The 14,528-nt window shown below is 32.3% G+C and overlaps 1 protein-coding gene across 1 annotated transcript; it reads right to left on the reverse strand.

Annotated features, from left to right (window-relative positions):
• Positions 1-2,272: 2,272 nt before the first annotated feature.
• LOC139875385 (uncharacterized) lies at positions 2,273-2,659 on the reverse strand. The gene has a single exon (XM_071862721.1). It carries the CDS (start codon positions 2,657-2,659, stop codon positions 2,273-2,275), a length of 387 nt encoding a protein of 128 aa, XP_071718822.1.
• Positions 2,660-14,528: the final 11,869 nt, after the last annotated feature.

A 14,528-nucleotide genomic window follows, 5' to 3' on the forward strand; every position in this document is an offset into this window, starting at 1 on the left:
ATAATTATAATTATAATTATAATTATAATTATAATAATAATATAAATAAAAGCTATAAAAACTGTTGGGTTGCTATGACTCTTTGAAGAAAGTAGTAGTAAAGAAAGAAGCTGACAAAAGCTAGCCTCACATTAACCAAGGAAACAATTTTCTTTTTGATTGAATACTCAATAAACCAAGTCAACCAAAACTGTTGGGTTGCTATGACTCCGTGAAGAAAGTAGTAGTAAAGAAAGTAGCTGTAACACCGTACTTTTTACATACACATTTTTTTTAACACTCACAGCGGAAGACTTTAAAGTTTACACATCGTATATTACTACATAGTAATATGATTACACGAAATCACAGGTGTTACGTTATTAATACAAACCAGTTGACCATATAGATTATTATAAAACATCAGAGTTATAGACTGTGTCAAATATCTTCACTTGCCTTGCAAAACCCACCAAAAAATTGCTAATACACACCTGCAGGGCAAAACACTGTGGGGGAATTAGCATAACGCTAAGTGAATGGAAATATCTAGGTGGACATCACTACAAGCATCAAGCACAACTTAAAGGCACTGGTCACTAATCACTTAAAGCCATAAACAAGAGGACCGGCAACCCGTAGCTGATCAAGCTGGGATATACCGATAGCCCCCATTACTGAATCACTGGTATAGTCTTCCAGACGTGACGCACTCGTCATTCACACTATACCACCAATCAGTAACGCTTGGACCCAATACTACTACCCGACACCAAGGTAAATAGCATTGACCTCTTACGTCGCACAAAACACCTCGACGCACGTCGCACAAAACACCTCGACGTTCACTGGGTGCGCACATAATCACATATAGTCACTGCACTGGTCACATACTCATTACACAGTCTTATCACTATACTTGTCACTGTATAATCACATCCATAAAGATAATCCCACTCACCTGGAAGCACAAGCACTCAGTTGTCTTATATCACTGAGTCTTCACCTTTTCGTCTATCACCTGAGAATCATCACAAATATCTCAAGTTAGTAAAGTGTTCAAGTGTTGAATCGCGCTTCACATTTAACAGAAAATATTCACAAAACATATATACACATATTCCTTACTCAAAATCACTAAGATCTAATACTTATACACAAGATTTAGGATCAAAGTACAAAAATCTCCAATTTATACCCACATGAACCCTAAAACTTAATTACCATCTTCACTAGTTCTTAATCTAATTCATAGCAAAATTAGATCATATACATCAAACAAGTACCAAAAACACTTTTCACAATTTTAGGATAAAATCCTAGATCATGATTTTAACATGTTTCAATCATAACAAACATAAATATATCATATATACCTCACATACAAATTGTAACAATTATCAATCTGATAAATAAACATTATACATGAAGATTCAAGTGACTAGTTCCTATTTCAGACAAATATCACAAAACCCTTAAAATTTTGTAAAGTCAATTTAATAGAAATCGTACCTTGATTCAGATTGCTAATTCACAAGAATAGCCAAACACGTATTTTCTTCCTTAGTAATAATAATCTTATAGATCAGAGTATAAAATTAAGGGCGTTAATATGTGTGTGGTTCTAATTAGTATAAGAAGAAAGAGACCAAATTAAGTTGGTTGGTCCCTGTGTGTCGCATATGTGTGTGATTATTTTTCTAAGCTGGAAAATGATGTTAAATGAAAACACAATTATTTAGTCTCTATTTTATTTAATATGATAAGATCAACCATAAGCATCCACGTATATGTATGTATAGTTTGCTGACAAAAATTAACATCAAATCAAATTAAAGCAAGGGTTGAGTCATGCAATTTTAATAGGAAACTAAACCATAAGATTACACGTGTACTTTTGTAAGACTTAGTCATTTTATTCAATTAACACATGTATTATATTATATTCGTAATCGAAAACACAGTGTACCTTGTTAAGCAATCCTAACGAGGTCCAAATCACACAAACAAATATTTTCTGTAATCATCGTCACGAGCACATTCTTACGCTCACATAATAAATTATCAACTCATAATTTATTATTTCACTCCTTATAATTAAATCATATAAATTACTCATAATTTAAATATCGTATTTAAATTATAATAATAAAAGTAACACAATATACCTATTTCATCCAGGCCCATAACTAGGCAGTCACAAATCTACCCCCTTAAGAAGATTCCGTCCTCGGATAATCTGGTCACGGTTAAACAGATGAGGGTATTTAGAGGTCATCAACTCCTCGGTCTCCTATGTCAGATTGGTGCCTAAACTATGCTTCCATTCCACACGCACCATGGGAATCTGCTTTTTACGTAACTTAGTCACTTTTCTGTCGACGATCCTCACTGGTTCTTCCACCAATTTCTTACTTGAGTCTACTTTCAGATCTTGGAGCGGAAGAATTTGATTTTCATCGTTCACTTTACACTTACGAATATAGCAGATGTTGAACGTGTCATGAATACCAGCTAACTCTGGAGGAAGATCTAATACTACGGTTTGATCGTTTAACATTTGACGAATTCTAAAAGGACCAACGTATCTTGGAGCTAGTTTTCCTCGTTTGCCGAACCGAATTACACCCTTCCATGGTGACACTTTCAAATACACACGTTCACCCACGATAAACGTCATTGGTCATCGACGAGGATCTGCATACATCTTTTGTCGATCTATAGCAGCTTTCAGCTTTTCACGTGCGATAGCCACTTTTTTCGCAGTCTGCTGCACAATTTCTGGACCCGCAAACTGTTTCTCACCTGCCTCTAACCAACATGATGGAGTTCGACACTTTCTACCATACAACATTTCATAAGGCGGCATGCCAATACTTGAATGATGAAATTGTTGTAAGCAAATTCGATCAATGGCAGATGATAATCCCACGATCCACCATATTCTAACACACAAGTCCTTAACATATCCTCTAAAGTCTGAATAGTTCATTCACTTTGACCGTCAGTCTGAGGATGATAAGCTGTACTAAGGTTGACAGGAGTTCCCAAATTCTCTTGTAGACTATTCCAGAAACTGGACACAAATCTCGAATCTCTATCTGACACAATAGACAACGATATCCCATGTCGTGATACTATTTCATTTAGGTACAACTGAGCTAATTTGGTTAACGAAGCTATTTCACTGGTAGCTAGAAAATGCGCACTTTTGGTTAAACGATCCACTATTACCCAAATCATGTCATTTCCTTTCTGGGTTCTAGGTAGTTTTGTCACAAAATCCATGGTGATATGTTCCCATTTCCACTCTGGAATCTCTAATTAACGCAAAGACCCATACGGTTTCTGGTGTTCCGCTTTCACTTGGGCGCAAATATGACACTTTTCCACATATTGCGCGATGTCTGCTTTCATAGTTGGCCACCAATATAACACTTTCAGATCATGGTACATTTTTGTAATACCGGGATGCACAGATAATCTCGATTTATGTGCTTCATTTAAGATTAAATCCCTCAATCCTCCAAGTAACGGTACCCAAACTCGTTCACGATAAGTTTTTAATCCTCGAGAATCATTCATCAATTCTACTCTTCTTTTCACCATTAACTCAGATTTCAAATGTTCATCTTGTAATGCTTCTAGTTGAGCTATCTTTAGTCGATCCACTAAATCAGACACAATCTCAATTCGCATAAATTTTACACTGTGAGCGGATTTCTTACGACTTAACGCATCAGCCACGACGTTAGCCTTGCCAGGATGATATCTGATCTTACAGTCATAATCCTTAATTAATTATTGCCACCGTCTCTGACGCATATTCATCTCTTTTTGCAAAAATATATACTGTAAACTTTTATGATCGGTGCAGATAACACAATGCGTACCATAAAGATAATGCCTCCACAACTTTAATGCAAACACTACTGCAGCCATTTCTAAGTCATGCGCTGGATAATTCTTTTCACTAGGTTTTAACTATCGAGACGCATACGCAATTACCCGATCTCTTTGCATTAATACACAGCCCAAACCGGATAAAGACGTGTCGCAATACACAACGAAGTCGTTGGATCCCTCGGGTAAGGCTAACACTGGCGCTTGACACAACAAACTTTTTAAAGTCTGAAACGCAGTTTCTTGTTCATTACCCCACTGAAAAGACACATCCTTCCTAGTTAACTTTGTCAAAGAACTTTCATTCTTTGAAAAATCTTTAATAAACCGTCGGTAGTAACCGACCAATCCTAGAAAACTCTTGATTTCTGTCGGATTCTTTGGTGAATTCCAATTCATCACAGCTTCAATTTTAGACGGATCCACTTTTATACCTTCTGCAAAGATAATATGACCCAAAAATTGAACTTCACGTAACCAGAACTCACACTTAGAAAACTTTGCATATAGTTGTTCACGTTTCAAGAGTTCCAACACTTGTCTTAAATGCTCAGCATGCTCGGGTTCGGTTTTGGAGTATACTAAGATGTCATCAATGAACACGATAACAAACTTATCTAAAAACGGTTTACACACCCTATTCATAAGATCCATGAAAATTGCTGGAGCGTTGGTTAACCCAAACGGCATCACTAAGAACTCATAATGACCATAACGAGTTCGAAATGCAGGCTTAGGAATGTCAGATTCAGCAACACGAACCTGGTGATATCCCGAACGCATATCTATTTTCGAAAAGTACGAAGCTCCTTGAAGCTGATCGAATAAGTCATCTATCCTCGGAAGCGGATACTTATTCTTCACTGTTCTTTTATTTAATTCACAATAATCTATACACATTCGAAGCGTACCATCTTTCTTTTTCACGAATAACACTGGCGCACCCCACGGCGAAGAACTCGGACGAATGAACCCGCAGTCCAACAATTCTTGAATTTGAGACATCATTTCACGAATTTCTGAAGGAGCTAATCTATACGGAGCTTTAGCAATCGGCATAGCCCCTGGCACTAACTCGATCTTATATTCAACTTCCCTGATCGGCGGTAAGCCTGGCAATTCATCTGGGAACACTTCTGGATATTCAGACACCACAGGAATATCATACACTACTTTCTTTTCCTTCTTTACATCGATCACATAAGCTAAGAAAGAATCACATCCCTTGGACAAAGATTTTCGAACTTTCATCATCGACAATAATGGAAAACGGAACCCGCCGCGATCACCACGAGCTACTACTCGTTTCCCACCAGCCATCGGAAAAGAGATAATTTTCCTATCGCACTTAATACTGGCCTTATGGTCACTAAGCCAATTCATGCCTAACACTACGTCAAAGCTTGGTATATGCATCACTAAACAAGTCACAGGGAAAAGACTACCCTCTATGTCAATAGTAATTCCAGACACAAACTTTGTAACTGGAACTATCCTACCGTCACCCACTTCGACGCTTAAGGGTTCATTTATTACACTGACAGGCACATTTAACTTAGCACAAAATGTAGTTGACACAAACGAGCAATTTGCTCCACAGTTAAATAGTACACGAGCTGGTACAAAATTTACTAAGAACATACCGGTGATTGCATCGTCAGTAGCAGTGGCAGCGTCTACTGACATCTGAAAGGCTCTAGCTTCAGGTTGTGGAGGATTCTTGCGCTTCTGCCCCACAAAGGAAGCAGATGATCCCCCAGCTGACACAGCACGTACCCCTGACCCAGACCCCACCCCAGAATAACTCTTTCTTGCTCCTGGACACTCTGCAGATCTGTGACCCTCTTTATGATAGTTCCAACACACATTATTCTTAAATGAACAATCCTAAGGCTCATGTCCCACTATCCCACAACGCAAACACCGTTTCGTTAATGTTGAACACTGCCCACTATGTGAAGACTTACACATTCTACACCATGTCTTCTGACCACTTGACACTGATCCACCCTGGCTAGATTGCCCTTTTGGCTTAAATCGACTTGATTTCTTTGATTGCTAGCTAGACTGGCTTGCCACTGGTTTCACTTGTGACACACTTTCATTTTCACACTTTTGGCCGCCTTTATGTCACTTTAAGTTACCTTTGCTAACATATGCGCTTGTGACAAGGTAGTAGCAAGTCTTGCAACCGTGCGATACTCAGGTCGCAAAATTTCTACAAACCGTTGAACTCTAGATTGTTCGTCAGGTATCCATTGATGCACAAACCTTAACTTGTCCATAAACTGCTCAAACGCTTCATCGACTGTCATTTCTTCAGTCATCGTCATTTGCATGAACTCTTGCTTCAATCGATTGATATCAAATGCGGTGCAGTACTGCTCCTGGACCTTTGCAGAAAATTGTTCCCACGTGACCTGATTGAGTTGCTCTTCGGACAACGGAGCAGTAATTGTATCCCACCAAACCATAGCTCGATTCTTTAACAGTCGGCTGGCATAAGTGTGACGACCCGGGAATTTCTGACTAAATTTAAACTTAATCTTTATATGATTTCGATATGATAAGAAAAGCATGTAAAGTTGAGTCTAGAAAATTTTGAAACGACGTTCATGTATTCAATTACCCTTCGACTATTTCCAACGATTCACGAACCATTATATTTAACTTGATATGCATATATATAATCATATGATATATAAGTAGTAATTAAAGACATTAACAAAATATTAAATGCATAATACTTTACATGAATGTAATTGTTTCAATATATTTTTCGATGGAATTTAAAAGATAAAATCAAATGATTGAATTATCTAATATATTATGATAAGAATACGGGTCTCTGTTACGAGGTCCACATTGATTTGAGAAATAGATCCTTTTAAAAGATATTTGGACTAATTAGTAAAGTGATATACATATGAGGACAAAGTGTCAAATAAAGAGAATTAGACAAAGGTTAGTGGAAGACTAAAATTCATAATAATCAATGGATTTAATTTCAAATGTATGAAAACGTTTTTCGATATAAAAGGACTTAATTATTTTAAAGAACGTGAAATGGAATATTGATTGTTAGATATATAAATAACTTACAACGTGTATTTAAAATGTGTTTATATATATTAATTTTATGATTTCAAAAGATATTAATTACACAATAGTAACACTCAAATGAATATATTATATAATTAGTAAATATAACATAAATAATAATGTATAATATAATAATATGTATAAGTTAAAAAAATAGTTGTTATAGTAATATTACTTTCAATATTAATATCAAAAACTAGTAATTATAGATATAACCTACTAATATGAAACTTGATATATATATATATATATATATATATATATATATATATATATATATATATATATATATATATATATATATATATATATATAAATTGTTATATTACTAATAATATTATTATCGTTAGTAATTAGTATAGTACTATGATGATTATTATTAATTATTATCATTTTTATTATATCATCATTACTTGTATTATTTTGGTGTTATTAATATTATAAATATTATATTATAATATTATTATTATTATTATTAATATTATTTATTTTATAAATATAATTACCATTATTATTAAAGTAATTATTAATAATAACATATAAATAATACAATTTGTCATTAATATTGTTAATGATGACTAGTATTATTATCATAATTGTTAATGTTATTACTAATTATTATCATTATGATTTATAAAGTTATTATTAATAATATTAATCTATTTAATTATTTATTTATCAATTATAAAAGAAAACCATATACAAGAACTAGGAACCAAAATCTGTTTCCTGTAATTGTCGAACTATTTCGGCTTTTTAGAATTCATACCATTTACCAATTCAATCAACAGAACACTCCAAGATTCAGCTAGCACTCACGATCAACTTTATATATTTTTTTTATTTATTCTACTTCCTGTATAATTATTGACGACTACAATTTGTATAGTAATCGACTAAATTTAATTGATAAGTAATCCATCCCACCTTACAGTATCAACTATCATTTTCCAATACCTTTTACAGCTCTCAATTTATCGATTTTTATAGAAAAATAAAGGAAGAAAGTTTTGTTCTCTGTTCTTGAGTTCGTATGGTCAAAATTCGAATTCGATTTCAATTTTAAAAATTAAAAATGCAGTCTTGTTAGGATTATCTTACTAAAACTATCTGCAAAGTTTCAAGTTTTAATTTCTCAAAACAAGAACGAATTCACGAGTCAAAGGTATTTTCTAAAAAGTCAAAGATACGTGTTCATCCCCAAAATTGACTTCATTTTAAGGTTTATGTTAAAATTAATGATTTAAAAAGTTTACATGAATGATTTCAACCCTATTTCATGTTATAACAATTATGTAAAACGTTCTACAATTCAAATTCAAAGTTTTGTTTTTGATAAACACACGACGGCAGCAGGTTTACTTTTTTTTTGGTTTTATTTTTTTTAATTGAACAAGCATCTAATACAGGTCGTTTACAAATGAATTTCAAATCTTGTTTTAAATTTAAAATCCTTGTTTTAAATCATGGTTCGGGTTCCTGATCGATGAAGTCTGATGAAAGAGATACTCAGATAAAGATAAAGTATTTATTTTATTACGGGGTACAATAATCAGAAAAACAATTATGGTGTATTGGTTAGTGAGTGATGTTGGTGATCGAGAGGTCTCGAGTTCAATTCCGAGTTGGAGCATTCTTTTTATAAAAACTTTTAAAGAGGGTATATTCTTTATTTTTAATTCTATTATTATTATTATTATTATTATTATTATTATTATTATTATTATTATTATTATTATTATTATTATTATTATTATTATTATTATTATTATTATGATTATTGCTATCATTATTGTTATTGAGATTATTAATGTTATTGTTATTGGTATTAATATTTGTTGTTATCATAAATAATAAGATTAATATTATTAGTATTTTTGTTATTACTAAATAATATCATTAAGTAGTATAAGGATTACTATTATTATTATGATTATTATTATTAGTGTCATTATGAAAATAACACAATTTATTATTATTTTCATTAAAATTAGTATTAGTCTCATTTTATAAGTAATAGTATTATCATTATTAAGTGTTATAAATAAATTGGTTATTTTTATTATTATTATTATCACTAATAGTTGTATTATTATTATTATCATTATGATTAGGATTATTAATATGAAAATAATACAAGTTATCATTATTTTAGTATTAGTATCACTTTTGTAACTATTAAAGTAATTAGTATTATTATTAAACAAAAGTATCGTTATTAACCATATCATTATTATTATTAATATTATCATTTTTAATAAAGTTATTATTACTATTATTATTAGTAAATCATTAATATCATAACTATCTTAAACAGTTAAATTAACATTTTTACAAGTATTATTATTAATATCATTGTTATTATCACTAATAAAGTTATTATTAACATAAGTATATTATTAATGTTATTATCAAGATTTTTACTAATATTAATTTAGTGTAAATAGAACTACTGTTTTCGATAAACAAATGAAATACATAGATATATATATATATATATATATATATATATATATATATTTAACACATATAACATAACAAAAATTTAATACTTTTATTATATACAAAATGAACATATAAAAACATATACATATTATTAACATAAAAATGATATAACTAATACATATATATATATATATATATATATATATATATATATATATATATATATATATATATATATATATATATATATATATATGTGTGTGTGTGTGTGTGTGTGTGTGTGTGTGTGTTCAATTACAACTATAAATATTAATAAATATACAAATGATATAGGTTCGTGAATCCAAGGCCAACCCTGCATTGTTCAGTTGTTCAATGTCGTAATATGTATTTTTACTATAAAATACAGTATGGTGAGTTTCATTTGCTCCCTTTTTAAATGCTTTTGCAATATATATTTTTGGGACTGAGAATACATGCGCTGCTTTTATAAATATTTTACGAAATAGACACAAGTACTTAAAATTACATTCTATGGTTGGATTATTAAACCGAATATCGCCCTTCAAGTCTGGTAACCTAAGAATTTAGGGAAATGGCCCCTGATTGACGCGAATCCTAAAGATAGATATATGGACCTTGACAAGTCCCATTCGGGGTACGAATGCTTTAGTACTTTGAGATTATTATATAGACGAGAGGTTCTGTTTTGGGGATATTCTATGCATTAAGTTAACGTCAGTTACCAGGTGTTCAATTCATATGAATGATTTTTATCTCTATGCAGTTTGTGAAATGCCTGATACGATAATGATGTTTATGAAAATGAAATCTTGTGGTCTAATATACTATCTGAAATGATTATTTATGATAAACTAATGAACTCACCAACCTTTTGGTTGACACTTTAAAGCATGTTTATTCTCAGGTATGAAAGAAATCTTTCGCTGTACATTAGCTCATATTATTTGGAGTCATTCATGACATATTTGAAAAGTCGTTGCATTCGAGTCGTCGAGTTCATCAAGATTATTATTAAGTCATTTATAGTTTAGATATATTATGAAATGGTATACATGCCGTCAATTTTCGATGTATTGAAAGTTTGTCTTTTAAAAACAAATGCGATGTTTGTAAAATGTATCATATAGAGGTCAAGTACCTCGCGATGTAATCAACTATTATAAATCGTTTATAATCGATATGGACTTCGTCCGGATGGATTAGGACGGGTTATGAAAGTTGGTATCAGAGAGGTGGTCATAGCGAACCAGGTCTTGCAATAGTTTGTCTAACTGATAAGACGTTAGGATACATTAGTGAGTCTGGACTCCGACTGTGTCTGCATGTCAGAAGTTTTGCTTATCATTTCGTGTCAGAAATTACCTGCTTATCATTCTTAGGGAATCTCTTGCTTATCATTATTAATCTAGACATATCTTACTGCCTGGATTACATGAATAGTGTATAGACAAAATTCATATCTTAGCGTATCTGCTACTTCATATCTTAGCGTATCTGTTACTGTAACTTTGCCTGACATATTCCGTAGATTCCTCCGTAACTTATGGGATTTTAGTATTATATATGCATATGTAAATTATGTATTGCAGGGTACTAATCTACATCCTATAATCTATTTCTTATCGAAAATCATTCATCTGATTGTACGAGATGAATCCCTCAACCAGTTCGAGTCCTTCAGATTCCGATAACTATTCTGATAGTTATTCCGACAGTTATTCCGATATGGAAACACACTTGAGCTCCGAAAGCAGTATAATCGGAATGGATCAACCAATCGGCCATCATCAATTCATCTGATGGGTTCGTAGCCTCCTCAATCATTGGAGACAAGAAGAAGGCGATCCTTTCCATCCACCACATTGCCCTCTTGACGAAGAACCTGAAGCACTTACCGGCGAACCTGTCCGAAACACCATTTTCTCTCTCATTTCTAGGGTATCTCGTCACGATTATATACTATACCAAATTCTAGATCATATTTATCCGCTCGTCCGAACCGACAATCACCCCGATGTATTAGAAGAAGTCAACGAGCTTCGCGCTCAGGTAGTGGCTTCGGAGAATATGGTGCAAAGGTTACAAACACCAGCAGTAGCACCAGCAGCATAACCAGTATCACCACCACCAACGCCAACAGTACCATTACCACCACCAACAACAACCGCATCGCAAACCTCAACTTCACAATCTGTCACACGAACATCAACGTCATACGCACCATAGATACCAAGGAGTACCAACAAAAATGAACAATGAATTATTAATTCGTAACTTCACTGAAGAAATATTCTGCGAAGAATATGTGGTTTCTAAAAGTTTTAGAGATTATGTATTCTAGCTTTGACGGTAAACCAAATGAGTTTAATACTATATTTACTCATTAAATCCATGATTACATCTGAAGAAAATATATATGTAAGTATATTTTCACAAAGATTGTAATTAAAAATTCTTTCATACAAACTGTTAATGGTGAAAATATTTTAACGGGTAGGTAATACCCGAGGAATATTTAGATTTCACATTAATAAGTTACAATGTACATTCTTTCAAATCTGATTCAACGGTCATTTACTATCCTATTTATATCCACCGATATACGTATCCGTTCATCACAGAATAACCATATTCATCCAATTTCATATTTGGATTTTGATTTATCAGAATCCAACAAGTGGCATAATGAAGAAAACATTTGACAAAATATAATTTGTTAGAAACAAACAAATTAACTATGAGAAATTTTGTTAAGAATCCACGCTAACTGTTCCTAGCTAATTGTTCCTAGCTAACTGATTACATTTTGTTTATTGCAATTTAATTATCACAATTTACATTCTCGCAATTTTATTTATCGTCATTTAATTTTTGTTATTTACTTTACGCACTTTATTTATCATCATTTAATTTATGTTATTTATTTTTACGCACTTTAAATATCTGGACACGTATACAAAGTTCTGACATATCATATCGACGCATAAATATATATATATATATATATATATATATATATATATATATATATATATATATATATATATATATATATATAATATTTGGAATAACCATAGACACTCTATATGCAGTAATGATCGAGTTCTCTATACAGGGTTGAGGTTTATTCTATAATAATATATATACTTTGAGTTATGATCGAGTCTGAGACACGTACACGGGTCACGATACGTATTAATTAATTCGAATATTATATATTAAACTGTATATGAATTATTGAATTGCTAACTGTGGACTATCAACTGAGGACTACCAACATTGGACAATTAAAATGAATTAAAATATTGATTATAACATATGAAATTAAACAATTCTTCAAGTTTGCCACTTGATTTCATCTTAAACCTCATTTGTAACTCGACGATTACAATCTGCGTTCAAACCTTTCATGATTCTTGAAAACACCTCAATTGAGAGGATGAACCAACCGCACTTCATCTACGTAAGAAGATATTGATGCATATAGTTATGCATCTGAAAACTCTCGAAAATTGAGTAAACGTTTAACACATATTTGTACTAACTCCTTCGGCGTTGTTATTGCCAAAAATAACTTTGCAATCCCTTTCCAAGTAGCCAGTTTTGTCACAGCTCCAACAAGTCAACTTCGACTTCTCGTTCGAAACAACCTTATTATAACCTCGATATATAAGTTTGCCTGTCGTCATCGTTACCGGGGAACCGTCTATATTCCACCACATGAGCGGTAAATTTACCAGCAACTTCAATGAATTTGGACTTTCCGAAAAATCATTATATTCATTGAAACCCCATCATGTAATCATCTATACCCTGTAACAATAATTGCCATACCAATTATCAGGAATCAGCAATCAGTACTTTGAAAACTCACAGCATATCTACATCAACAGTTATATGTATACATATAACCATTATCTCTTAGAATTATGGTCTTTCATTCTGAAATTCTGAAAAGCACCCAGTCTACGAATCAATACATTGAACTTTGAAAAAATAAAAAATAAAAAATAAAAATTGAAGCAGCAGAAATTGTAGACAACCGAAACCGTCAAAAGTTGATGATAAAGAATAGTGTTTTGGTAAAGCTCAGAAAAAGTTTGAAACTGGAAAACTGATTGAGCAAACCATGAAGGAGGCCGAGGACAAATACAAGAACCAAACCCTATATTCAAAGAATCCAGATGATTCAGTATCCGATGAAATCTTTAGAAAATATCTTGCTCCGTACGCATGTTAAATCTTATGGATAAATTTTCTCCATCAACCTTCGATCTTAGAAGTTCCAAAATATCGTCATAAATATCTTCGATATTTCTGAAGATATTTTCATAACTATCCTTATCTGAAATCAGATATCTTTTCACGTCATCTGTATTACACCTTAAAGGAAACTGTTTAGTTTCTATTTTTTGTAAACCTTCAAGTTTAAATTATGAATGTTTTTGAAGTAATGTTGGGAGCTGAAGCATGAGTTAGTATAATATAATGACACTTGATCAACGTGATTATATTACAGTAAGTCATGCTGAGTTTCTAATGGAACATGATGATTCACATACTATAAGGTCATCATGTGCCATGTTACACGAATCTTACATCCTATTTTAACCCCAAACGTATCGAGAATATATTTTCTTGATAGTTCTATTTTTTCCCTTGAATCCTGGTAATTTGACAAGTCAGATTGTGCTATTACCATTTCTTTTTTAGAACATTAACTATGTTCATTCTGAAATTTATATCTATGAATTTTGGACCATTATTCGGTTGACTTAAAGTCGGGAAAAGAAAACAAAAGCATGAAGCTCCAAAATAGAAATGGGGGTATAAATCACAGCAAATAGGAGAGAGCATTAACTGTGGATGACAATGATTATAGGAAACAGAAGCAGGGACATCGAAATATAATGGAAGCTATAAAACCCGATAACAACACATAAATTACAAACCGTGTATATCAATGTTTATCGCAACATAAAGACACAGGAGAATTAAAAGCATTATAACCCCAAGGGCGAAGCAGAAGTAAACAGATTCCCTCGATGGAAGTTGGAAAAGGAGAATGATTGTTG

Source organism: Rutidosis leptorrhynchoides, chromosome 11 (genome assembly GCF_046630445.1).
Source record: "Rutidosis leptorrhynchoides isolate AG116_Rl617_1_P2 chromosome 11, CSIRO_AGI_Rlap_v1, whole genome shotgun sequence".
In the NCBI taxonomy this organism is placed as follows: domain Eukaryota; kingdom Viridiplantae; phylum Streptophyta; class Magnoliopsida; order Asterales; family Asteraceae; genus Rutidosis; species Rutidosis leptorrhynchoides.